The sequence below is a fragment of the Dipteris shenzhenensis genome, chromosome 11, assembly GCF_047967505.1.
Source record: "Dipteris shenzhenensis isolate YYH24624 ecotype China chromosome 11, Dip_SZ_1.0, whole genome shotgun sequence".
In the NCBI taxonomy this organism is placed as follows: domain Eukaryota; kingdom Viridiplantae; phylum Streptophyta; class Polypodiopsida; order Gleicheniales; family Dipteridaceae; genus Dipteris; species Dipteris shenzhenensis.
This window is the reverse complement of record NC_141606.1, coordinates 11865605-11892444: the sequence shown is the minus strand read 5'-3', so window position 1 is coordinate 11892444 and position 26840 is coordinate 11865605. Positions and strand designations below refer to the sequence as shown.

Here is a 26840-nt window from a genome sequence, read left to right as displayed (position 1 = left end):
CAAAAGAGGGCAAGAAAAGAGATTCTAATCTACCATACTGTCCTTCTTCATCTGGCACAATGAAAATTGAGTCATAGAAGAAGATCTCATCCTTTTTTAATTATGATGGTGTGCGACCTTCATACTGAAGACTCCTGATCTCAACATGGAGGACATGCAACACCCCAGTTATGCATGTTGCAGGCTCCCACTCTTTGTAAGTAGATGGATATAAGTCTATAAAACAAATACAAGGCATAAGATAGTAGTGTCAACGTCCCCAAATAAATGCAAATACTCTAAAAAGAAAATGAAGTACTAGTACACTTTGAAAAATTTACAATTGGACCTACGATATGGAAGTCCTACATTCGGATGCACATATATGTTTGCATGGGTAAAGGCATGCTGAATATATACATGTGTCACTATGTTACTACCATGAGAAATTTCAAAATCTAAGATCCTTCCCTTCCAATGTTTGAAGATGTCCATTGCATCCTTCCAACCCACTAGAGTTGACTCTATATACTCCAAAGAGGTAGAGAAAGAGCCGAAAATGATAGAACACCCACTTTTCTCATGCCTTCCAAGCAAATTTAGGTCGCAACTTCAGGAGGTGACTCTCTATACTCCAAAAAGGTGACGAAAGAACCGAAAATGAGAGAACGCCCGTTTTTCTCATTCCTTCCAAAGCAGATTTAGGTCACAACTTTGGTTTCTAAGAGAGAGTGAAATAAGTAGAGAATGAATAGAAGAGAAGAGGGATGAATAGAGCTTTGACAGAAGTTTGTCTGAGAGATTTTCAAATGTGGAAGAAAAACGTGAGCAAAGAGGAGAGAGAATAACTAAGCAAGAGTAGAAAGAAAACCAGCTGCTAGAGAGTGGCGGGAATGAATGTTTGAAACATTTTGGAAGAGAGAGAATAGGGGGAGAGGTGGTTAGGAAGTCAAAGTTTGGGCCAAATGGTTGAACCAAATGGAAAACATGAGCATAGTTTTAGCTAGGGGATAGTTTGCCCTAGGAGGAAAACAAGGAGGCCTGACATGGTTGGGGCAGGCCTGTCAAAGATAATTTTTTATTGTGAACCACCAATGACGTTTTTTGAGGTATTTTGAAAAAAATTTGAAATTTCCCCTAGATTTGGGGAGCCTCTGTTACAAAGAAGTCCACATGGCATAATCTCCTTCATGGATACCATATTCCCTTATCCAAGCCTCTAATATTTTAGTAATTCTCCAAAGGGCCCCTTTTTGAGTCTAAAATTTTTGTAATAGGTTTCAATTAGGATGGAGGACTGCTTGTCAAAACTTTCAAGAGCCATGGAAAGCTCGCACAATGCCCGAGTGTAATCCAATTCCAGGAATTTGTACATATCCTACCAAACTTATGCATTCTCTTTGTCTTCTCCACCATGGCTTCTCTCTGCCCGATCTACATCCTTCCTTAACTTGAAGCTCTCTTGCAACTCCCACATCAACGCTCTAGTTTCTGCATTCTGCCAAGTTTTGGTTGTGCTCTATCATTTCATCTTTATTATGTTCAATGCATTCTACATTTTGCAGAGCCATTGTTAAAGAGCCTCCTTGTCAGCTCTCTGATCTTCAAGAACTTTTTTCATCCCTACTAGCTCTTGCTCCACTTTTTTTCCATCCATTCTAAGATCATCAAGTTGCTGATATAGCAGCTTGATGCACTTCTTTGCATCTTCTCTTTTATGCCAGCCATTTTTTCAAGGACTTTTGCTTGCTCTCGTGCTTGCAAGGCCTTCGATTTTTCCTCCGCCACCTTGGATTCTGCACCTTCCCTAAGCATTCTCTCACGTTGTGCTACCTTTGCTGCATAAGTGGCTTTCATATGTAGAAAATTCATCTTCCTATTGTATTGCTTAATTTCAGGGAAGTTCCCATTAAGTGCACAGCAACTCCGATTGACTGAGATGACAATTTGGATTTTCCATCCTTGCAATTCTTCAATGTAGTCACCATCTACCCTATATCCCTTTCAGCTAGAAAAATATCCAAATTTGATTTCTCAGATCTTTTGTCTTTCCCACCGCTCGACCAAAGGACTAATTAACAGTAGCTTTTGTCTCCAAATTCCTTCAATAGCAACAAGCATGGATAATGACCTCTCCACTTCACTTTTAGTTCCCAAGGAGGAAACTATCAAGGAAGATGTGGAGGAAGGGGCTCCACCGACTCAAGAAGAGCTTCCTCGTTTCTTGGCCAAGGAGGTGGACATGTGGACAAGGGACTTTTGAGACCGAGTGGTCATCGTGAAAATGCTAGAGAAGTTTCTCCTAGCCAACAATAACAAGATTTTGAGCCCCACTCCACTTACGCATGGGGCTCTACAATAGACAAAAGGGGCTTCTTTGGCATCCTTCAGAAGGAGGCCACTTTTAGCAGCTCTCGAATTGATGCAGCTGCAAGAAAAGAGCCAAGGAGACTCATCCGGTGATAAAGACCCAACAAAAGAGGCTGATCCACCACAAGGATCGACCATCAAACCCCAATGACCACGGTAGAGCCTAGAGGAGACCAAGCACATGAAGCTCCATGAGCAGTATATGAAAAGGGTGACACATATCACAGTCTGGAAACTATTGTAGCTAATACAAGTGAAGCGATGGCAACTCACAAGGAGGGGCTAGGAGAAATCAATCATTAATACATTGGTATGGACATCTGCAGGAACAAAGAGTCCTCAGGTAAATCATTCTCAGCAATCATAGACAAAGAGTGGTTAGAGGACTCAAAAGAGTATCTATTTGAACATGCACTAGTAGGATTCTTGCATGGCCCTCATCCCCATATAGGTTACCTCGAAGGGTGGTTTCACAATAACTAGGTGAAAAAGAGGTTGACTTTAACTAGCATGCGCTTATTGAGGAATGGATACTTCATTTTCCTATTTGCTTGTCCTGAGATAACTTCCAAGATCCTCTAGCAAGGTCTTTGAACCATAAGGAACCAACCTCTGCATCTAGAGAGGTGGTCACCTTTTTTTAGCCAAGATATGCCTAGGTACCAAGCTATCGGTCTTGGTCGGATTGCCTAATTCTCGATTCTCATCGTGTAATAAAGTTTTTGCCTTATGCAACTCTCCGAGAAAGGTTGTGAGTGAGAAGTTTATGGACCCAAGAGGTAATCTTCAAGTAGGTGTTCAGATTGATATCGCAGAGGATCTCTTGAAACCTCTACTCCTCAATAGAAGGGGTGATGTGGTTTGTGAGCAACCCCTTGTGTACAAAACCTTCCCAATTCGTGTTTTCTCTATGGCATCTCGAGTCAACCCATGGCTGAGATGGAAGAGGGCTGGTCCAAAGAGTTTGAAGAAAGGTCTTAAAAAATAACTGACAAGCTCTCTAATTTTGCTGAATCTAAAGAGGAGCTTCCTCCCTATCCTCGTATTGAGAAAGAAATTAGTGTCAAAGGAAAATCTGTAGCTCTCCTTCAACACGAAAGGAGGTTGTCCCATGCTAGACCCTTATGTCATGATCAAGAGCCCCAACCCCATGGCCAATAAGAGGCAAAAGAAACATGGTAAGTACACCCGTTTCTCTCTTCACCCTAAATGTGTGTGGATTGACAGATCCCTATAGAGGGGGTGTTTTGGCTAGGTGGTTGGGAGAAATTTCCTTTTCTCCCACTTTTATTGCACTTCAAGAAGTTAAATATACAAATAATTCTCTTGAGGCTAATCTCAAGGTGACTGATAAGAGAAAGACATGGTTTTTTATGCGGCATGATGAAGGCAGGGGTGGAATTGCTATTGGTATGCTCTCGCATTATGAGCAAGGGGTTACCAAGGTTGTAACACAAGACAACCATTGATGGATTACTTTGCACTATAACATGAAAGGGATGCAGTTTTGTGTTGTTTTGGTTTATACACCTACCAGCTGTCATCAAGACAGATCTTGATCCTATGCTACTATGGTCATCTCATTTTGTACAACCATTAGACAGTATGACTTGGGAAAACATTATAGGCCGGTGTGGCATTTACTATCATAGATGCTCCATGATTTTCAGCCATTTCCTCATCTTGAGATTTGTGACTGGCTCAAAGACTAGGTTCTTCAATTGCATGATCATGTTTGCCATGCGCTAGACTTATAGCTAATATCACGGTCGCATCTTTGTACAAGGTTTTGTTGTCCCCAATCTAGATTTATGACACGTTCCTCTCGGTGATGGCGCAAAAGATTGCAGCATATTTGGGCTGCAAAACTCCCTCTTTAACAAAAGTTTTTCTTATGGCACATTATGCTTGGGGTTCTTCCATTTGGATGGATCTTGGCTTGTCATTATATTATGCTCCCACTTGTCGACGATATCTACCTCCATGGGAGTCTATGCACTGTTTTGACATTGTTTAGAGTCTCATGATTTCTTGCTTTTGCTACAGCACAATTCAGGATCATTTCCCCACTGCCTAACAATTGCTTTGGCAAGAAATTCTGGCTATTTGGTTTTCATCCAAGAAGGCAAGGATATGATCTTATTTTTTATTGGGTTCATTTGGACCCTATGGAAGGGCTACAATCGTCATGTCTTTGGTTATCCCTCTCTGTCTAAATATCAATTCTTCCAAGCATCTCTACAACGATCATTTTATGATTGTTTCCATGATCTAGACTATCCTACTTTCTTGCCATACAATGAAATATTCTGATATTTATAGTTGGAGGTCCCATTCCGTGGGAGTGTTCTTTGTAATATAATGACATACAGATTTCACCAAAACAAATGGTGTGTGTAAGCATGATATATATTCACTTTAGGCCATCTGACACCACACGAGGCGTAGATAATCTCATGACGACTGATGCGCCGACATAAGAGGCGAGCTTTCCTTGCACACAGGATGGATGAGGTGATCCGATCTTTTCAAGGGGAGATCCCACCATCAATTGGGGGCTTCTATTTGAGGGGAAGCCACCTATTCCCATCACAGACCCAAATGTTTGGCACACATGCGAGCTCACTCTATGATGTCCCAATGCAGACATCACCTGATATGTCCACTATGCCCAGGCCCATTACTTGTCAATTGTTCATTGCACAAAATGTACAGGCTGCACTCCACCGGTAATCGGAGAGCTCAGGATCATGAGGGGCTCCGGATGGAGCATTTCTCACAAGGGCAGGAGGGTCTAGCTCCATCCTTTGCATAATGATATTACTCTCGTGACTCTTCTACCTTTGATAGACCTTATGTGGAGAATCCTTTTAATTAGAAGGAAAATCTAGTAGCAAAATCTCACACATAGTCCAAGAAGAGGAATACACATGGGGATATGGGTCCATACCTATGGTGCAGAATACAAGTTTTTTTGCATGATGAGTACATTTGCATTGTGAGAGCATTAAGCTTTGTCCATTGTTGCATGCAATAATCATGATTCAATTATTTACATCATGTCTTGTCATGATACTATTAGGTAGCTCTTATAACTAATGCTTAGATAATTCATCAACCAATCTCGGTCTAAACCTCACATCAATGCAAAAAAAGAACCCCATTTCTCTAGAATCACATGGCCAAGTTCTTCCAGCTAGCATTTGACTAGAATCCAAGGGTCCATCGACATTTAAAACAAGATTGGGAAAGGTTCTAAAGAATATGGTGAGCAATCATATATCAAGTTTTACTCATTTGTTCCCCACCATTTGAAGTCCATTAAGTGTAGCTTCAACAAGCACAAGAACTTTTCCAACTAGTGCTATGGGAATGATTGGAAGCCACGCTAAACATGCCATTGATTGTTGAGGATGAGTTTGAAAAGGTTTTAAGGTTCTAGGAGTACATGATCAAGGTCATAGTTTTAGGGGCATAAAGGAAAAAATGGGACTCAACTCCACCAAGCCCAACCTGGGGTAGTGTTGGGGAAACTCAACTAGAGAAGAAAGACTCTTCTCCCATAGATGGTGACCTCCTGAATGTGTTCCCATCTAGTACTAAGCTTGCCTAGATCCAAACCCACACCTAGCTTCTCGAGGATGTGAGTGCAACAATCGTACTCACCAAAGCTTGGTTTGGAGTGATTGTACTACATTCTTCACCTATTATTTTTCCTTTAGAGAAGGTAAAACCTTAATTACTGAGGGAGTTGAGGGAGCTACCATGAGAGCCCCTCTTGCCAAACCAAGGGTCACTACCATGATTCTTTCCTAAAAGAACGAGGAACAAAAAGCTATGTTATGGAAAGAACGAAGAGGTGGAAAAGGAGGGAAAGGACTAAAAAGGGACTTAAGGTCAACATAAAGACCAAGCAAACACTCAAATGAAAGCGAGCTACACAAGGCTCAATTGAGGGCTGTCCAACTCATTGGAAAAAACACCAATTGAAAAAGGGAGCTAGAGAATTGCCAAAAGTATCTGCCCACTTCAACGCAACAAATTTAGCTAGTAAGTGTCCAACCTCACCAAAAAAGACCCTCAACCCACCAAACTAGTCAACCCAAGGAGGGAAGCCCCTCAAGTTGCTGTAAGAAGAGGCTACAACCAACAATAAACACACCAATGCAAGATGTGCAAACCCAAAAAAAAACAGGGAGTCACGATTCACATACTAGTGCCTAAAGCAGACCTAGGCAGTGCATTGATGTTATATAGGGTAACAAGGCTTGAAAGGAAACCCCAATGCAATGCATTACCAACTCAAGGTAACATAAACAAGCAAGCAAAGGAAGAGTCGGGAATGCAACTATGGCAGAGGAGAGAAGGCAAGAAGGAAGGAGGTGGGAGCAACATGACAAAGAGGAGAGATGAGCCCTCGACATGCGACTATTGTACTACAAATGAAACATTTACATCTATGTGCTCAAAAATGATAGAAAGACCTTTAAAAGTATGAGGTATGAGTGAAATTCACACTTAATGCATGTTCTCAATATTATGTAAATAATGAGATGAATTGTGTATTAAATTTTAGGATATACCACGAGTGAAACATTTTACATCTAAACATCTATTTGCTGTAATGATATTTTATCAACCCAATGATTGTATAGCAAATGGAAAATCTTGAAACTTTAATATTCATCTAATATTCATAATAATATTATAATAATCATAATTTAGCCTCAAATCTCATATAAAAACCCTATTCTAAACGTGACTCTAATAAAGATTTGAGCTAAAAAGCATCAAAATGCTTGAGGTAGATCTTGAACCATGTTAAAAACACCAACGAATTAAAACCATACTAGCCTCCAATCAAAAGAGTCAACCTCCTAAGAATGTTGATTTCCATCCTAACACAACTCCACCCCTTCCTTCACCATCAAGAGTAATGCCATGCATGAACTTTGAGAATTGTCTTAAAAAACAAGTCAAGCTTGTGAATGAGACTATTCCAACCTAAAGGCTTGTCAAAACAAGAGAAACAAAACCGCCAAACCAAACCAAAAGAAACACAAACACCAAACAAACCTTTACCTTCCTACTAATTGCCTTTACATAGATTACCATATTGCAAAAATCTTGCATTAAGCCCCTCTTGATAAAAATCTAGTTTGCCTCTTTTGCTACCATCTACAATGGCCCATATTTCTTGAAGCTATAGTTGAGTTGCCTTGCTATCTTCTAAAATGACACAATACTATCAAAATTTCTTTGTTTGATATTTAAGACCATAATTGTCCTCACCAACAATGAGAAACACATAACTAAAGCATCCACCCAAAAACTTAATTATTTCACGAGATATCCAACTAATGAAAGCCTCTTTGTAAAGTCTAAAATGCTGCAAATTTTGCATGAGACTCTTAATAAGCTCTCCTTTATCCCTCTTTTACCTTCATACTAAAACATTCATATACACGTCTTTTATTTGTGCTTGGAGATTTTGTCATCGTCATTCACAATAAATAAGGAAACTTTAATAGAATTGGCTACATGTATGTCCCTCTCAATCAAAAAGAACATTTGTCTTGCAAACACGTTTGTTATTCAAATTTGACTTCCCTATGCAAGCATTGGTTCATGCCTTCTTGCTTCCAAAAATGTCTCCCAATGTGTTTTAGTTCTTGGCCTTGGTACATATGCATTCACAATGTAAAAGGGTATACAATGTTGGCCTAAACAATCATACTTCATAAATTCACAACTCTAGGCTATTACCTTGAAAACACTCAACATGACACTGCCAATCAATTTTGGCTCTGCAAGTTCTTATGAATTCCATTTCAACCTCTCCATTGGATGCATTCCCGAATCCCAATCCATCGACCCTGGAAGCAAAGACGCTATACACCACCAAAGGTGATGTAGAAAAGCCCTGAAATTGGGTTAGAAAGGTATATATACCAGGCAATGCTGCAGCTCTCATCTATGACAGTGTCCAAGTGTCCACACTGTCTCTGTGAAGTTGAAAAAAGTAGAAGGAAAAATCTGCAAGCTTGGCAGTATCCTACCAAACCCTAGCATCCAAAAACTGTTCTGAATCTAGGCAAGTCTAATTGCTTGCATAAGCCAAATTCCACAAGCCATGACCCAGTCACGACCTTGGTTAATCACAGACACATACCATGAATTTGCCACGGCATGGAACCTCTGAGGTAAGGGTTGAAAGACTTAGTGCCGATTTTTGATAACCTTGAACCAAGATCCCCCTATATAACTAGATTACGAGGAATATGGGATTCCTTAGCATTAATCCTGATGAGTCAAGACCTGAAACCCTATTTCTGGAATCTGTCTACTTGCCCCCATCTTCCACCTTATGAACTGAAGCTAGAGCCTGCTTCAAAATAGGGGTCCCTTAAATGCCATACATATATAATAGCTAGCTTTCAAACCCAAAAATAGAAATACAATTCTGTTAACCCTACTTGATATCCCTCATGCCTCAGTTCGAACCATGCTTTTTTAGCAGAAAACCAGACCTTGCCCTTTCAATCTTTCCACTCTTGAGGTTGGTGCAAGTTGGACGAACACGATAAAAGTTAATACGATATGAGAATAGCTGAACAGGTGTCCCACTTGACAGAAGGGACAATCAAAAGCCTCCAGCTACAGAATAGTGCAGCACTGGTTTGTCTTCTTCGCCTGTTTGTAGAAGATCTGCAATTTTTATACAAAAAGTTAATAGAAAGCAAAGCTACCTCCTTCCACATAGTAAAGACGAGTAATAATCCTCAAGAGCGAGCCAGAGAAGGATGGCTTGTGGTAAACTTTGATTTGTGTTAAATACTCACAAATGATTTGATTTTTTCTACAATCACACCTGTGATGCCATGCTAAGGTCGGAGCTCTTTTCCACTAGAGAGTCTAGCTTTTCTCCTCTTGCAAGAACACTATCAATCGTCTTATGCTGCACATACGAGTGGCATAGAATAAATCCTCATATTCCCATAGATCCTACCCAAAAAACCAAGTCATCCCTGAAGTATTTGTAAACACAGTCACGCTTTCAAAAACACTTTTAAAGGGCAATCTCCATTTCAATGAGGGACAGCAAATTAATAAACCTTGGAGCAAAAAGTGAGAAATCTTAATAGCCCTGTACAGAAAATTTGTCATCTCGTACCCTTGAAAGTCCCAAAACCCCAGCAATATCCAGGCAGAAAACGTGATGATGTACAAGGCACATCCTTTAGAAAAGGTCTGGACATACCAAGATGTGCTTTGTCTCATCCAATTCCCTCTGTATCTTCAGGAGCTTGTCAGCCTCAGTAGGATCCTGTAGAGGCCACAAAACCATAGTCACCAAAGCATGTGCTAGTTGTAACAAGAAACCACTAGCATGCAGGGGCCTAGTTCAACAAGGCATCTTATCTTAATCTGTAGCCCCAAGCAAGTAGACATCAGTCAAACTGTAAATATTAAGACAACAGTTTTAAAGTTCAAGAGCACAAGCATACAGTCAACGTACTGAGTTCAGTAACACAAGCTCACCTTACATACAATATCAATTCTTAAAAACTATATATACCTAGATGAATCCAGGACATTCCCAAACTCATCCTCTAAAAACACAACATAGTGCACTTTATAAACCACTATTATGAGACTCTACATGAGAAGCTGCAATTATAGTCTATTGTCATAAACAGACCAAATACAAGCTCTACAGATGTCTTTCTCTAGTGGCCTTCTGACTAACAATTGAGTGTGAAATCATGTTTTGCATGATGCAGCTAATTCGTTTTGCAAAGCACAGTAAGGAATCCATGTAAATTCTTCACGAAGCCTTGTAAACATTTGGGATAATGAGCATCACTATGGGTGCTTGGTCAAAGTTGGTCACAGCTGGTCAATATAGTCAACCTTGGTCAACAAGAGCTTCGAGTGAGTAAATTTTGCTAGCCTTGGATGATCTGGGGATGAACTTCTTCCCTGGCCTGGGAACCCTAGTTTCCACGTACCCACACCTCCAATATCTCCAAGTCTTGCCTTGCATCATACATGGACAACCGGGCCACCAAATTGACACAACTCCTAAGCTAGGGATCCAGGTTCTCCTCTTTCTCCATGCTGACCTGCAAGCATAGTCGAACATCAGAATACAAGCACACAGACACATGGTATCGGATCGTGCGTCACCACCCCACCAGAGATCCCTCAGGATCACCCTTGAGCTAGAGGTCAGACAACTCCAACCATCGCCCATCCCAAGTAAGACCGCCTCCCATACCATGCAACCCCATTTGTGCAAAGATGTCGTTAGGGAGACACAGGCCAAGACGGGCTCTCAACCTAGCTGGGTATTCTCGAGAGGCCCCAAGCTCTCACTTATATAGATGTTGTCTCAAGCCTAAGACTCCCTTTAGTGTACCAAAGGTACCATGTGTCCTAACTATCCCATGGTTAGGACACATGACTATAGGGTTGCCTGAGCTCCACAACACTAGCCGAGTTATGTCCATGCGTGACATAACATTCTCCAACCCCAAAGAAGGACTAAGATATGAATTCTAGGAATTGGCGCGAAAGAGAATTAACACTTTCCCCAGTGCTATCCTTATCTGAACGATCTTTCCACCTAGCCTTCAACTCTGGAACAATCCTATTCCTAAGCTATCCAGGAGGCATTCTGGTCCATGGGATACATAAGTAGACAGATCTTCAAGTCTTGCAAGTTCCTCCTCATACCCAAATCACCTCTAGCACCCAAAGCCTCTTCAGTCTATTGACATGAAAGACTAGGTGTATCCGAACTCCTTCAAGTAATTACAGTTTCTAAGCCACGTCACTGAAACGGACCACAATAGCAATGAGATAGCTTCTATATAGGGCCAGTATGCATTACCTGAGAATCTTTTGGGATTGTCAAGTAGACCCGCTAACCTTCTGAGAACCTTCGAGGTGTCCACTTTTGATTGGCATAAAAATGCGCTTTGTCTTGAGCATTTCTTATGCTTTCCCTTGCCAATTGCAACATATATTGTTGTTGTTGCAACCAATTAGCAGAAGAGCTCACCTTGTAAGCCAACTACCCAAGAGGTTCTAGGCTCGTATCATACATCATAACCTAGATGAATCCAAGAACATTCCCAAACTCATCCTCTAAAAACACAACATAGTGCAGTTTCAATCTCACGAGAGTCACTCATAAGATTGTTAACCATAAACTCCCATCATGCATAGCAGAAACTAGCTACTATGACATCCCCACTGATGTCATCAGCGCCCAACAGGTTCTAGGCTCGTATCATACATCAGCATGAATGGACTGTTTCGGGTTATCTGATTGCTTAGCACTATTTTAAGCAATTTCCAGCAAAGGAAGATAATCTTCCTAATTAGACTACCTTGAAGATAGAAGCTCTCAGCATGGCTCTCAGCATGTCTTCCAGTCTGATTAATCTACTCATTGCGTCCATCTGATTTTGGATTATCGGCCGAAATTATGCTGAGCTGAGTATCCAATTTCTTGAATTCAGCCCCCCAGCAATGCCCAGTAAACATAGCATCTCTATCACTGACTATTTCAGCCAGCAAGCCTAACACAAAATCATGGTTGTAAGACACGTTAGACACGCTTCAGACACGAGTGTCTAAAGTTTCTTAAAGATAAGACACGTAAGACACGCCATTGTGGTTATAATAATAAATATTTAATTAATATACGTATAAGTATACAAATGTACAACTTGCTAGCATAGCTAGCTACTAGATTCTAGAAGTACAATAAGCTACACTTAAATAATGCAAGAAGAAACAATGCACTTGTACAATGTAGTTAAGAGTCAAGACTCGTCACTCAAGACTTAAAAGTTAAAGTTAAGACTCGCGACTGAAGAGCTCGCAAGTTTTGAGTACTAAAAGGTTTAAACTGACAATTGAATCTTGTCACATGTGACATGAATGAAAACTGCATCTCGATACATATAATTGAAAGAAAGCTTTCGACTCTCAAGACTCAAATCTCTAAAGATTCATCCTAATCTGAATCTATGAGGTCACTGCCACTGCTAGATCCAAAGTCACCATCAATGATAGCATGGCTAAGTCAAACTCAATGTGTGTTGTTACTCCTCACCCACCAAAAAAAAAAAAAAAAGACTAGAGTGTCTAAAGGTGTCTTAAGATAAGACACGTGTCTTAAGTGTCTTAAGTGTCTTATCATAAGACACGAGTGTCTTAACAACCATGCACAAAATCCATGGAATTACTTTGCCATTTGTTCTCAGCTGTTTCCAAAGGATACAACAATCCACCTCGTTTCAAGCGCTCAGCCTTTTGGACTTGGCATTATTGACAGTTTCGAACATCATCAACCTTAACCTTAGGCTAAGAAAAGCTAGATCCAAAGTTCTTTGTACCCTCCGATGTCCGGCACTGGGATTGTCATGATATTCAAACAAAATACGACGCCTTGCATCTCTCGCCCCAGGTACTCAAACCTTATCATTTTGGAAAAGCAGACCATTCCAAATGGAGTACTCTCGCAGTTTACTTTGAATAGGGGCATTTCCAGCTTGTATGACTCTCTCATGGGCCTTAATCCGCTCAACCTTCCTCACAGAAGGTAGACCCATGAATTACTCGTAATCAAACATGTTTCCAAAGAAACTTTCCATGTATCTACCTCCGCTGAGAAACGTTGACCATCATATCGAATACCAGTCTATACTTATTGTATTTACCTTTCTTTCATCATAGCCAATCTGTTACAACTCTACCTTGCTCTCTTCTCGCCAATCTCAAGCAACTCCCGCTTTCCTTTCAAGGGAAGAAGCTGTGTTTTCAAGCCCCTCTTTCGTCCATCTCCTCTTTCTCATCAAGGAGCCAAACCAAATCTTGGCAATGAAACTTGTCATGTACGACTACCTAAATTGATTAACCATGTGATTGCAAGGCCCAAGAAGCCGAGCGGGAAGCTCGGGAAGCAAAAGAAGAACGCGATCGAGAGGCTCAAGAAGCCGAGCGGACAGCTCAGGAAGCAAAAGAAGAATGCGAACGAGAGGCTCAAGCAGCCAAGGAGCTTCTTGGACCATGAGGCTCAGGATGCTAGGGAGCTCCGAGAACATACCGCTCGAGAAGAGAAAAAAGAACGGGACTGGCAGCTTCTTATTCTCTACCTCAACCAGCGACGGGGAAAAAGGAGAGACTTCCATCACCAGTCAAGCCTTCCCAAGGAAGCACAGCTTCGCACAGTAAGATGGTAAGCAAAAACCCTTAGTGTTGACTTCGTGGCTCAATCAGTTCAAAAGTTGATACCTACGAACGATGATGAGCGGTGCATCCTAGCATCCATGCACCTTACAGACAAGGCGGTCACCTGGTGGCTCAAGTGGCAGAAGGACCACTATGATGCAGACGAGGAGACACCTCTTTACAGCTGGATGGAATTCGTAAAAGATCTTCGATCACGGTTCTTGCCACCCCAATACCTGGACAAGCTCTAGAGTCAATTCTACGAGCTACGTCAAGTAGACACCGAGTCGATGAATCCGTATGCCAAAAAATTCACCCAGGTGTTTATACAATTGCAGCTGGAGGATAATCAGAAGCTGAGCAACTTTCTCCATGGGCTGCGTACGGACATCTAGTGGTATGTCAGAAGTTTCAAGCCACGGGATTATGAGTGTACATACGAGCTTGCTCAGAACAAGCTCATGCACAAGGGTCAAGGATTATGAGCTTGCATACGAGCTCATGCACAAGGGTCACCGATCCAAGCGGGTCAACAGTAAGCAGTCCCAGGATTCCTAGCGGGGTGATGGTGGGAATGGGCAGCAGAAGAAGAGTTGGATGGTGAAGGATAGAAACAGCTATGGAAGGTACTTGGATGCAGCGACACGAGCACTCTATGCCAAGGAGAACCGATGCTTCCATTGTCATGTGTTGGGCCACATTAAGGAAGATTGCCCACATTACCAGAAGCTTCTAGCCGTAGGAGCCGCATCAAGTGGATCAAAAACAGCTTCAAAACCTCAGTAGTCATTGAGGAGCTTGAAGACCAGCAGACTACATGGACAACCTCAGTAGTCATCAAGCTTGAAGATCAGCAGAAGGGGAAGCCTCATCAGTTTCCCAATATGTGTCAGTTTTATGGACAGGTTGGTGGTCAGAAGGTCCTTAAGGACATCAGATTCAGATAGTTCAAAGGACATCAAATTCAGACAGTTCAAAGGACATCAAATTCAGATAGTTCAAAGGACATCAGATTTAGTTCAAAGGACATCAGATTTAGATCCAGATAGTTCAAAGGACATCATTTCCACCAAAGCAGCTAAATAGGCTCAGTTGCCTCTTATGCCAACGAAACCGATCACCTTGAATGGTGCATTTCTAGGGCAACATCCTGGTTCGCATTGAATACTCTTTTAAGAGCTCCATTGAGATGTTTCTTTAAAAAAATTCCCACAAACCTGATACTTAGTCAAGGCTTCATTTAAAAATGAGCATGGTTCGAAATTGTCAGCCTGCACACTCTGCCAAGAGTTTCCAAAGGCTTGCAGATATTCATCAAGCACCTGTCCAAAAAGGAATAAAAGAAACCAGCCAGTCAACTAAGAGAGAACTAGACGTGACAATTTCAAAGGGTACAAAGAATTTGAGTTATTGAAGACTGAACATCGTTGCCATACCTTATTTAAAACTGAAAAGGCACTTCTCAAGGGGTATTGCACATCTACAAATGCTACATCACAAAGTCCATTCCGATTATAACAATGGACCATATAGTCTGCAAGTCAAAAAAAGGAAATGGAATGCATTACAGCTAGGCTTCATAGATACATACATACCTATCTATTATCTATCTGTCTATATACGAAGGCCAGCGTGAATTAGAAGGACCTTGAATATAAATCCATTTAATAGAAAGTTACTAGTTAAAGAATCAGCTATGTTACTCAATCGATCTGCAATGAAAACAACATAAAAATTCTATCATATGTTCGGATCGTGTTCGCACCTTCTTGTTGGACGGATTGGCGTTGTCCTGCTGGCGTACGTTTAGCAATCGTACGTCCCACGAACAGTATAAATTCCTTTGCGCTTGCTCGCTGGAAGTAGCCAAAATGACTCACATCGGATGCAACAGCCAGCAGCTTCGGCTCGGATCCACCGTCGAGCCCGCTGCACTTGAACACCAAAAGGGCAGTGATCTTCATTGGGAAGAGATCAAAATGCACAACCAATATGATGACCCGCAGATTGACTCTGCGGCAGGTCACCAAAGGCAGGTGTGGATGGCCGTAAAATTATCATATAGAGGTGTAAACTTTGTGAAACCGGGTGGGGATGTGGGCGAACGAGATCTGTGAAGGGGATAGATAAGATGCACAGAAAGTTAGAGAAATTCTCGATGCCTGTTGGACGAAAGGAATGATGGATGATAACTGAAAGGGTTACTTGGAGGAATGGTGAGAAGAATGCGTGAAGAAAGGATTACCTGAAGGAAGAAGATGCTGGCTTTGCCTTTTGTCCTTGTTCCTGTGATGCTAACTTTTCAAGCAATGTTGGCAATTATTTGAGGAAGGTGCCCATATAATTGGCCGTCTCATACGCTCGCCCTTTTGCTTTTCAGCCTTGCATTGCCTAGGAATATAACAAAGGAGCAAGGTTCAATGCAATGTGAAGCTTAATTTTCCAAAGAAAATGAAGAGAGAGAGAGAGAGACTTCATCCACTAGAGGTCAAAGAAAATTGAGAGAGAGAGAGAGAGAGAGAGACTTCATCCACTACAGGTCAACGAAAATGGAGAGAGAGAGAGAGAGAGACTTCATCCACTAGAGGTCAAATATGACATCTACAGACGACTAAAGACAACACCACAAGGATAGCAAAATACAATTAACATAAACCTACACTTTTAACCATTCACAATGGAAATCTTATGGTTCTAACAACATCTCGTGGAATCTTTTGGTTAAAATTGTCTAGTATGTACTATGCATGGATACTCTCCACCCACAAGAATGTGCATCGTGCTGCTATGGTGTCTGTACACATTGTAACTGATATTTAGCTTTCTCTTTGGGTAAGTTAAAATAGAAATGTTCAAAAGAAAAAGATAAGAGTTTAGGTCTTACCTCCAATTGAGTGGGCACAATAGAGTTTGACAAATCAATATTTGGGGGGCGATGATCCAAAGCATCAAATAATCTCTTGAGACACCTAAAATTTAGATATTTCTTGTACTTAGTTGGTTAAAATAAATTATCTTCATAATAAAATAAATCCTCTTCATAGTTTCAAGGTATTATGCAGGAAAAATCACATACAAGTCAATCTCTTGATGATTCCCAGTGATAGAGTTAAATAGAAGCATTGGTTTTACTAAATTTCAATTGTTGCTAAGCTCCAATGATGACTACAATAAAAGATACACACATAGATTTAAATTAATAGTTAAATGAAACCTTGAAGCTTGTATAAAACATAGTCAAATATTCACTTCCTTTGGGTGGTATGGAAGGATCACCACATCCAGTAGAGAAAAATCACAATGTTTGAACCACTTGGCAATCTGATCATCTAGTTGTCTTGGATTCCTTAGCTTGAAGGAGATTGTAGGATCTACAATATGTATAGTGTGCTGAATTGACTCTAGCAATTTTAACTTGAACATGCTGCAAAAACAAGGAACTGATTATGCATTATAAAAGAAAGACATGGCTAGTTCATGTGCTGTAAAACAAGCAAAGACTTACCAAAGAGATGAAAATATGATGGAATCCATCACTTGTCCATTTCTACACCTTAATGCATGTATACAAGCCTTGCCCAGGTCAAATTCTCTGATTGGATTAACATGTTCTACCTTGCTCTTCACAATTTTGACCCTAGTTGCCTTAATCTCCATAGAATCATCCCCTCTTGTGCTAGAGTCTCATTCGGAGGATGCTAGGGGCAGCTTCTCTCTGCATGTGCCACCTTGGCTCATGTATACATTGTGTATAACGTACTATACTTTGATCCCCTCATGTCCTATGTTTCTTGCAAGTGGTATAAGCAAAATGTCCCTCATCTTAAGAGTTGTCCAATATATAGGGTTGATAATCTTGTCATACCTATAACGTACCCTTTTAAGAGAATCTGTGTCCTCAACCATCAATATAACCCTATGAGCATGAGTAGCAACTAGCATTTGTCATGAAAGAGCTCAATAATAAATGCTTGTAGCCTCTTGAAGCACGAGTATAGTTGTTCTTTGCCACCTCAAGACCAACTCCCAATAGTCACAAACTTCCTTCACCAACCTTGGAAGGGTGCCTTAGGGATGGCAAAAACCTATAGATTTTTTAGCTTTCCTAATCTCTCTCAAAATACTCATGCTCTGTTTGAATCTTCTTAGCTTTGCTTGTTGGAGGATGTGCATGGCCTTTACACAGAGTTAACATATGTGTGTGTGGAGTAGCGGCAAAGCTCCGCTTGTACTTGCATAAGGCTAAGAATAATCCTTATTAGCTTATTTTGACCACAATTTGTGTACTCTCTCTTTAATATCTTGCTTATTTTGACCACAATTTTTGTACTCACATGACGTTGGGGAAAGTGGGGACATGGTGAAGGAGGGGGGAGAGAAGGGAGGGGCATGGGGCAGGGCAAGGGGAGGGGTGGAGTGGTAGCAAGGGTGGGGGGAGGGGGGGATGGGGGTTCAGACTAGGAAAAATACCTACCACTGGTGGAGTTTGCATATAATAATACGATTCACAACTCCACAGGGAAAGCCCCCTTTGAGGTCATCTATGGGAAGGTGATTCTTTCACTTATCCTAAGGACTAAAGATGAGATTTTTGCAGCTGATCAGTTTGTCAGAGACCTCCAGACAACTTTTAGCTAGGTCTGAAAGTCAATAGAAAGGTTTCGAGAAAAGCATAAGAAGGCTAAAATAAACACAAGCGACAATCATATATCAAGCTATGGGGGAGGGTGACGGGTGTGGGCGGGGCAAGTAGGGGGAGGGCGATGCGGGGGGAGGGCGACAAGGGTAGGGGGGTTGGAGGGGTTAGGGCGGGGGCAGGGGGCACGATGAAACCCTAAACGTAATTAAAAGGGATGTCAAAACATGATGGGCCTACATAAAACGTTTTTAAAAACCCTAACTCTCATTATTCAATGGCAAGAGTGAAGGACACTGCTAGACCCACTGGACACCGCCTCCACCCTTCCTCCTCTTGCTCCACCACCTCCATGACATCTGCACACATGAACCTACCCGAGTCCAGGGGTGCCTCCCCCGACTCTCGTGAGCCCTCCTCCAACTCTCGTGAGGTCTCCCAAGACTCTCGTGAGCCCTCCCCCAACTCTCCTAAGCATGAGCCTTCCCCTCAACCTTCCCCCCAGCCTTCCCCTCAGCATGAGCCCTAAGAGCATGAGCCCTCCCCTCAGCCTTCTGTGGGAGAGGAGAGCACACACAAAGGAATAAGGAGACACCAAAAGTGGTGGAGCAAAAGCTACTCTAGCTTATTCCTCTATCATATATATATGAGCATACATGGGCACTGTACAGTGGGTGGGCACACTGCCCTTTACCCCAACAGCCTTCCACTTAAAGACAGTGTGCCTTTAAGGGAGTACAATATACATATAATACAATCAGCCATAGGCTGAAAAACAAGATGACCAGACCATCATCCTATGCCCATCAGCACTTTACAATGTGCAAAGTGCATAGAGGATAAGCTGCTAGCAGACATCAGCTCTGCAGGATAGAAAATGACAAGCTGTAGATGCCTATCAACCAAGATCTCATGCCAGATCTCACTGGGAGAGTGAACTCTCACCACCACGTGCTCCTGTGCTAAGTCCATAGCACCCGAACAGTCACTATGCAAAGAAAATGTCTCTGTACCACCTGTGACCATAAGCACATGACCTACAATAGACCTCTGTTGGTCTACCCAACCTGCATCACCTACATGCTGCTCCTGGAAGCATAAGGACCTGATGTCCACAATCGCTTCCCTACTGCCAAAATCTGCCATAATCATGCTACCAACTCCCACTGCAATGGAAGCAAGAACCGGAAGTGTAGCCCCAATGGCAAACATGTGAGAAGCAAGTATCAACACAGTCATGGATGCATGAAGTACTATGGCTGCCATATCAACCATAACTTGCTGCTCAACTGATCTGTGATCATCAAACCTACTGTGTTTCAAGTATGGAGCCAATACAGGCGATGGAGTACTCAATAACTTCCCCCTCTCCATACTGATCTAACAAACATCATCAAGACCATGCAGCTCCCACTGCAAAGCATCCCTGTCCATAAGGAATTGGCAAGTAACCTCAGAAGGATAGCAACCTCCTGAATACTGAGACCATAACCTGTCTCATTGCGCATCACATCCTGAGCTCTCATAACGGTATCAAACCTATGAAGCCAAGCTCGAGGGGATTGCTTCTGGCCATGGAGGCACTTACGAAGCAAACATATCAATGATTCCTGCCCATGCGCAATATGACCCGAGTCAATAACTGCAGAAACCACATCTGTCCTGGCATAACCAACCAATGGATCATACCGAGCATCATTAGCCAAGGTATCCTCCTCACCATGCATAGCCTCATCCTCATCTGCAAGAGGCACTTCGCATCCTGGTAGTAAACTGTAACTGTCCATAGAAGTGCATCAACAATCTCCATAGGAGTATAAACCTGTGGAATACTCGAGACATTTGTCCGTCTCTAACCAAAATCAGGAAGTAATCGTGGCTGTCCCAACTTTATAACCTGCTCACCGTGGGTAAAACCTCCCACTCAAAGGGATATGGGCTGTCCCTGCATAGAATTCGGAGGTATCAGTGCACTTACACCCTACTGAAACACCACTCTCCTGCTATCCACAGTCCTAGTCTATCCAAACATAGCACTCTCTCTGAAATAGACATTATGACTACGTATCAACTCTCTAGTTGAAGAATCCCATAACCTGTAGTCCCTACTGGACTCACTGTATCCAAGGAAGATACACCTCCTCGATGGGAACCAGAGCATAAGCCTCGCAGCCAAACACACGTAAATGCTCATAACATGGTGCCCTACCTGTCAAGAAGTCAAATGGCACTCTACCATTCATAGATCTCCTGGGTGACCTGTTAAGCAAGTATGCATCTGTCTTACATGCCTTAGCCCAATAGCATTCGGTAAATCCTGCATATCGTAGCATGCTACCAATCCTGTCCAATAGAAACCGATTTATGCCTTCTGCTAAGGCATCGTGAGCAGAAAGATGAGGAGTGGTCAACACACTCTTGATACCAAGTGTATCACATAGATGTTGAAATCTAGAAGAGGTAAACTCTCTCATTCACGAAGAGATTTTGGGTAGACATCATCCAGATCTGTTTGCTCTACAATGCAGCTGCAAGAATCACTTTGGGTTATCTTCCAGCGCTCCAGTGCTCCAGCAACCTATAGAACCCATCCATGGGCATTGTCGGCTAGACGATAGAGCTTCAGAGCTCAGAGGCAACTTGGCTCATGAGCACTATCTTTGTTGATGTGCTGCTACTACGCAGGAGCTCAAAGCTGTTGTCGTTTTTGGCTGTAGTTTAGTGGTAAGAATTCTACGTTGTGTCGTGGAGGTAATGGGAGCTCACTGTGAGCTCATACGTGATTGCAAGCAATAGTTTTTTACGAGGATCTACTCTTTGGCAAAGGCTATTGAGGCCATAAGCCTCAAACTTGAGTAAGAGGGAGGAAATCAAGCGTCTGTGCTAGGCGCCTTTGCTGGGCAAAAGAGTGTCAGTTTTGCTTGTTGCAGTTCACACAGTCCTCCGATTGCGATTCCGTCAAGGCCAAGCTTCAAAATTACAATTGTGCTATGTATCACCTCACATCGAGGTTTCCTCCCGACAGATTTGGGTCTTATTTTGGCACCATAGCCATTCTTGGCACTTGCAGGTTCCAGTCTTGGCATAGTTCTTTGCCATTGTCTCTAGCTCATCTGGGAGCTGTTGGGGAGCCTCTGGATTGCATGTTTGATGCAGTTGTATGCCTAGGAGAGCCGGTGTTGCATTTGAGGTCTTGGAGCTGAGCATTGGCTGATTTTGGTCTCTTTGCGGGACATTTTGCAGAAGTACACCTTGTGGACATTGTGTGGGATATGTGCTTGTGCACTATGCAACTTCTTTCGGTTGCAGTTGAGCTTTGTTAGCTCGTGTTTTCCCATGCATTTGGGCCTGTTGGACATAATTTGCTACATCTTGTCCGTGCTGGGCATTAGACAGCGTCAGTTTCTTTCAGTTGGTCTTGGCTTGGCTCGGGGACAGGTGTAGGTCTCCCCGAGTGACAGTAGGCTAACAGAGACTCAGGTTAGGAGTTCTCTTGTTAGAGGCCATTGCAGATACTTTTGTCAACTGAGGACACATGCTTTGAGGTCATTTTGACAGTGATTCAATGGACATTTGGACGGTTTTACACCTACATGTATGGTGGTGATTATGTAAGTTCATTGAACAGCTAAGGAGGATGTATTGTCAGTGATTTGCCGTTGTTTGGAGCACATTTCGGGGCTGTTTTGCCAGTGCTTTTGGGCTATTTTATTGCTGATCTGTGAGCATTCTCGGGGCTGATTTGGTTGGGCATTGTAATTGCCATTTTGCTGGTGTTGCAGTTGACATACGGGGTGATCTGCTGGATGTATTTTGTCAGCATTTTGGGGCTGATTTGTTACCGTATTTGTGGCTGATTTTATGGCATTGTGTTTGCCATTGGTCAGGACATTACAATTGCTCCTGTTGTTGTTTTTATGACAAAACAGTCATTTTCAGGACTGAATATCTCTTTCCTGGTGCGGAATTGCACTTTGTACCGAACTGGAAAGTTGTAGTTCACAGAACATACTACAACTTTGCTTTTGGGAGCAAGTTGATCCGGTATAAGCTCTGCAGGAGTTACAGCCTCTGCAAAACCACAAAAAGTTGCAGTCTACTGTCTATTTGTGACCAATGTGCAGGAAGCTATTTTTCAGGTGAGAATATCTGAGAATCCATAAGGATTTGGCTCTTGAAGTCAGCTGACAAGTTGTAGATCTTCTACCAGCTACAACTTTTCTGTTTACAGCTTTGGTATCCGGTCTTTCGGTGAAAAGATATCACTGTTCAAAGACAAGGACAGCGTGTTATCTTGCCCAAAGTGGATGTGATTTCTCTTGCACAACAGTAAATTACAAAAAGTGATTGGGATCTCACTTCAGTCCAAGGGCATTATTGGCATTTTGGCAAGTCACTTTGGCACATTTGGCAAGTGGTGAATGCTTGATTTTGTTGCGAAAGGATTGCACACTTGAGGTGATGCATTGATGATGCAGTAAATGCCATTTCGATGCATTATGGATTTGCATTGGTGGATGCCGCACTGATGTTTCCTATTGCCATTGGTTGAGCAGGCATTGCTCATTTGGTTCAGTGCATTTCTTACTTGGATTGCCAGGCATTGGCAGGTTACCGGGCTGCATATATTCTTGTTTATGCCTCTTTATGGCTGAGTGCTTTTGAGCATTGGATCAACCAATTTATTTGGAGACCTGATTGGTCTAGACAACACTATATTTTTTGGTCATTTGGGTTGCCTATTGCACTATACTGCTCTTTGGTTGTGACCTATTGTGCCACAGATTTGGCATCTACAGTTGGTAGTGCCCTCTTTGATATTGAGAGGTTGGATGGATCAAACTTTCAGTATTGGAAAGAGCAGATTTATGATGTTTTAGTGCAGAAGAGGCAGCATAAGCCCATTCAATGAAAAGGTGTCAAGCCTAATAGCATCAAACAGAGTGATTGGGATGACATGGATGAGCAAGCATGCTCTATCATTCAGTCAGTCTACTTGTAGGTACATGATGGCGTACAGGGTGTAGACTGCCATGCATATGAGTTCTATACTTGTATATGCCGGATGTATGACCATGATAGTGTTATGTTACAACATGATGGGTTGAAATGCCCTGATGTGCTGAAATACAGCCTTGATATGCACTCCAGAGGTAGATCTATTGGTAGAAACAGGTCATGTTCAAGGGGGAATTCCAAGAGCAAGTCTAGCTCTCGGACTTGTGTTAAATGTTTCTATTGTGGAAAGTATGGCCACATGAAAAAGTATTGCTGGAAATGGCTAAGAAAATGCAAGAAGAAGAGCAAGGTTAAGAATGACAGGAAGAAGGAGAAGAAGCATGTTGAGCTTCAAGGTGTGGATGCCAGGGTTTCCACTGACAGTAGCAGTGATGAAGGCATTCTTTTGTCTATGTCTGACACCTCCTTCTTGGCCACTGATGTACCCATTCTCGGTGATTGGATGTTAGATCCATGTGCTTCATGTCATATGACCCCTCATAGGTCATGGTTCAGTGCATATCAGCAATGCATTATGGAGAGTGGTTTGATGGGCATTGATCATTCTATGGATGTCTATGGTTATGGGGATATCCACCTTGTTATGCCTAGTGGCTCTATTCTTGTTCTACAGAGGGTTAGACATATACCAGGACTTGCTACGAGCAAGATCAGTACTGGACAGTTGGTCGAGGTAGGTTATCATGTCTCTTTGGGTGATCATGCATGGAAGATTGCTAGAGGCAATCTAGTTATGGCTAGGGGATCACGGGTTGGATTCTCTTATGCATTGCATGTATCAGGTATCCAGGATAAGATGCTTATGATTAGTAAGCAGCCATCAGTTAGTTTATGGTATGCCAGACTTGGACATATGTCTACTGTAGGTATGGAAGCCCTTACAACATTGAGATACATTCCTGTTATGGATGTCTCTCAAATTTTATGTCATGATTGTGACGATGATCAGCAGTCAGGATCCTCTTTTGTGAGGAAGACAGTCAATGAGAGGTATGTTGAGCCATTGCAGTTGGTTCATAGTGCAGTTTGTGGGCCTATGCCTACCGTTTCACTGGGTGGCGCCTCTTACTTAGTGACATTTATTGATGCTGCTACAAAGTACATATGGGTATATCCGATTCGGCAAAAGCATGATGTATATGATACATTTCAGCGCCTCTTGGGTAATGCTGAAAATCAGTCAGGAAAGAAGCTATTGAGCTTGATGACTGATGGTGATGCAGAGTTCGAGCTCTCCAAAGTTCCCGGTAGATCTCTTGAAGCAGTGCCCGTTCTCCTCTCACTGAGCTCCTCGTAGATCGAATGCCATAGCTCTGATACCAGTTGTGGGAGAGGAGAGCACACACAAAGGGATAAGGAGACACCAAAAGTGGTGGAGCAAAAGCTACTCCAGCTTATTCCTCTATCATATATATATGAGTATACATGGGCATTGTACAGTGGGTGGGCACACTGCCCTTTACCCCAACACCTTCCCCCTGGCCTTCCCCTCAGCCTCAGCCTCAGCCTTCCCCTCAGCCTCAGCCTCAGCCTAACCCTCAGTCTTCCCCTCAGCCTTCCCCTCCCCATGAGATCCCTCTCCCGATCAAACAAAATGTGTTCGATAACCTCCCAGACATAGAGAGGCTTCCTGAGGGCCAACAGACTACCAAGAAGAGCACCATCTTCTCTCTCCCAGTGATACAACCCATCGCAGAGATGATCCTTGTGCCCATGAGGAGGGTAAAGTAGAAGACGAGGAAGCCCCATCCCAAAGAAAGTCAATGCTCAAGACATCAGCAAGAGGAGGACTCGGAGGAGGATCAATGCAGACAAGAGCAGCGAAAGAAGTTCAAGGTAGACAGGAGGCCGTGGGTTGGTGTTCGAGTACTTATGAGGCCCCCACCAAGAGTCAGGAAGTCGTACAGAGCAAAGCCAGAGCGGGGGCCCTGAGGGAGATCACGCAAATGCAAAAGACCATCGACAACTTGATCCCACGTGCTCCCTTCCAACGTGTGGTATGAGAGATAGCACAGGGATACAAGAACGACGTGCAATTCAGCACATGAGCTATGGGGGTGCTCCAGGAGGCTGCGGAGCAAGTGACCACCGCTCTGTTCGAGGATGCCAACTTTTGTGCCATCCATGCAAAGCGCGTCATGGTCATGGACAAGGACATGGCTCTGGCGAAGCTACGGAGTGACCCAAGCTTGAAGCCCTAGATTCTCTTGCAGCCCACTCTTAGGACTTAGACCACCCCCTGCCCTTAAAGGCACTATCTTGTATCTAAGGCCCGGCCCTTTTTTTTTTTAAATAAAATATATCGACATTCTCTACACTATTGTATTGTTGTGTATTTTCCATTTCTATGACTGTAGTAACTGATCATTTTAATGTAAGTTTTGAATTCTATCATAATAAAATATATCAACATTCTCTACACTATCGTATTGTTGTGTATTTTCCATTTCTATGACTGTAGTAACTGATCATTTTAATGCAAGTTTTAAATTCTGTCAAATCGTGAAGGAATTTCACTATTGTGCAGAAGGGAAAAGTGTTTGGCATGTCGCTAGGACCCCAAAAAGCCCAAAACCTGCCACGGTACGAATTGGGTATTCTCGACTTGAAGGAATTTCACCGTCACACAGGGAAAAGTGTCAGGCACGTCGCCGAGACCCTAGAAAGCCCAAAACTTGTCAAGGCGTGAATTTGGGCATTCTAGACTTGCACGTCGCCAGAACCCCAGAAAGCCCAAATCCCGCCACAGCACGAATTTGGGCATTCTGGACTTCCAGAATGCCCAAATTCGCGTCGTGGCGGGTCCGAAATGCCCAAACTCGCACCGTGGCAGGTTTTGAGCTTTCTGGGGTCCTAGCGACGTGGCAGATACTTTTCCCTTCTGCACGACGGTGAAATTCCTACAGGATTTGACAAAAATGAACTTTTGATCCCCAAAATTGGTGAAAATGATGCTAAATTGGCTAGAAATGTATTACATTAACACAATTAAAATGATGGGGAAAATATACAATCAAAGACTTAAACAAAATACAATGGAATTCATGACAAGCAATGATAACTTAAAACAAATAATAAAGACATGTAGTCATATATCCATTTAAATATATGTTTATATATACAAAAGGCCTCACAGGCTATCTTTCTTCTTGGCTAGTTCGAGTACATCGAGAATAGGGGTCTTTGAATCCCCTAGTGGATTCCTAGATATAAATCTAGCTGCAACAGCACTAACATCCTCCTCTCCTGCTGCCAAAGACATAGCCGTTGCCGTCAATGCCCTGCCATGAATGTTCAATCCAAAGGCAACCAGCTAGGCTAAACACCATTGGTAAATGTTGATAATAATTAGGTAGGCATTGATAGGGCCCAAGCCAATTGAAAAGAGAATGGTAGTTTTTCAAAAGTTGTCAATGGTATTTTTGTTTTAGTGCTTCTATTTTGTGTTTTTACTATTTCCACCATTTTAATATGATGAGCTTGATAGATTTAAAAAATCCCATGATAAAGCGATAACCACATGCACTATATTTAGATTCAGTGCATGCCACTTTCCCCATTGCCACACTCTAAATGTCCAACTTTTTTT

General features: G+C 42.4%; 1 protein-coding gene across 3 annotated transcripts; it reads right to left on the bottom strand.

Moving 5' to 3' along the window:
• Positions 1–7891: 7891 nt before the first annotated feature.
• On the bottom strand, positions 7892–15992 carry LOC147896618 (VAMP-like protein YKT61). 3 transcript variants are annotated; one of them, XM_087381328.1, is made up of 7 exons: positions 15842–15992; positions 15362–15707; positions 15033–15130; positions 14814–14918; positions 9611–9676; positions 9221–9307; positions 7892–9057 (listed from the first exon to the last, which is right to left on the bottom strand). In XM_087381328.1, the coding sequence occupies exons 2-7, from the start codon at positions 15558–15560 to the stop codon at positions 9007–9009; spliced, it is 606 nt and encodes a 201-aa protein (XP_087237454.1). In that variant the 5' UTR covers positions 15561–15707; positions 15842–15992; the 3' UTR covers positions 7892–9006. The 3 variants fall into 3 exon arrangements, with proteins under 3 accessions (XP_087237454.1, XP_087237455.1, XP_087237453.1); XM_087381329.1 differs by lacking the exon at positions 15842–15992 and having other exon boundaries at positions 9192–9307; positions 15362–15822; XM_087381327.1 differs by lacking the exon at positions 15842–15992 and having other exon boundaries at positions 15362–15822.
• Between the last annotated feature and the right edge of the window lie 10848 nt (positions 15993–26840).

What these genes read in the sequence shown, in the direction of transcription:
- LOC147896618 (XM_087381328.1), bottom strand. Translation starts at nt 15,560, where the DNA reads ATGAAGATCACTGCCCTTTTGGTGTTCAAGTGCAGCGGGCTCGACGGT. An exon ending in ATGAGACAAAGCACATCTTG is followed by an intron (nt 9,308 to 9,610) that starts GTATGTCCAGAC and finishes TCGTATGTGCAG; the next exon opens with CATAAGACGATTGATAGTGT. An exon ending in ACCTTAGCATGGCATCACAG is followed by an intron (nt 9,058 to 9,220) that starts GTGTGATTGTAG and finishes TAAAAATTGCAG; the next exon opens with ATCTTCTACAAACAGGCGAA.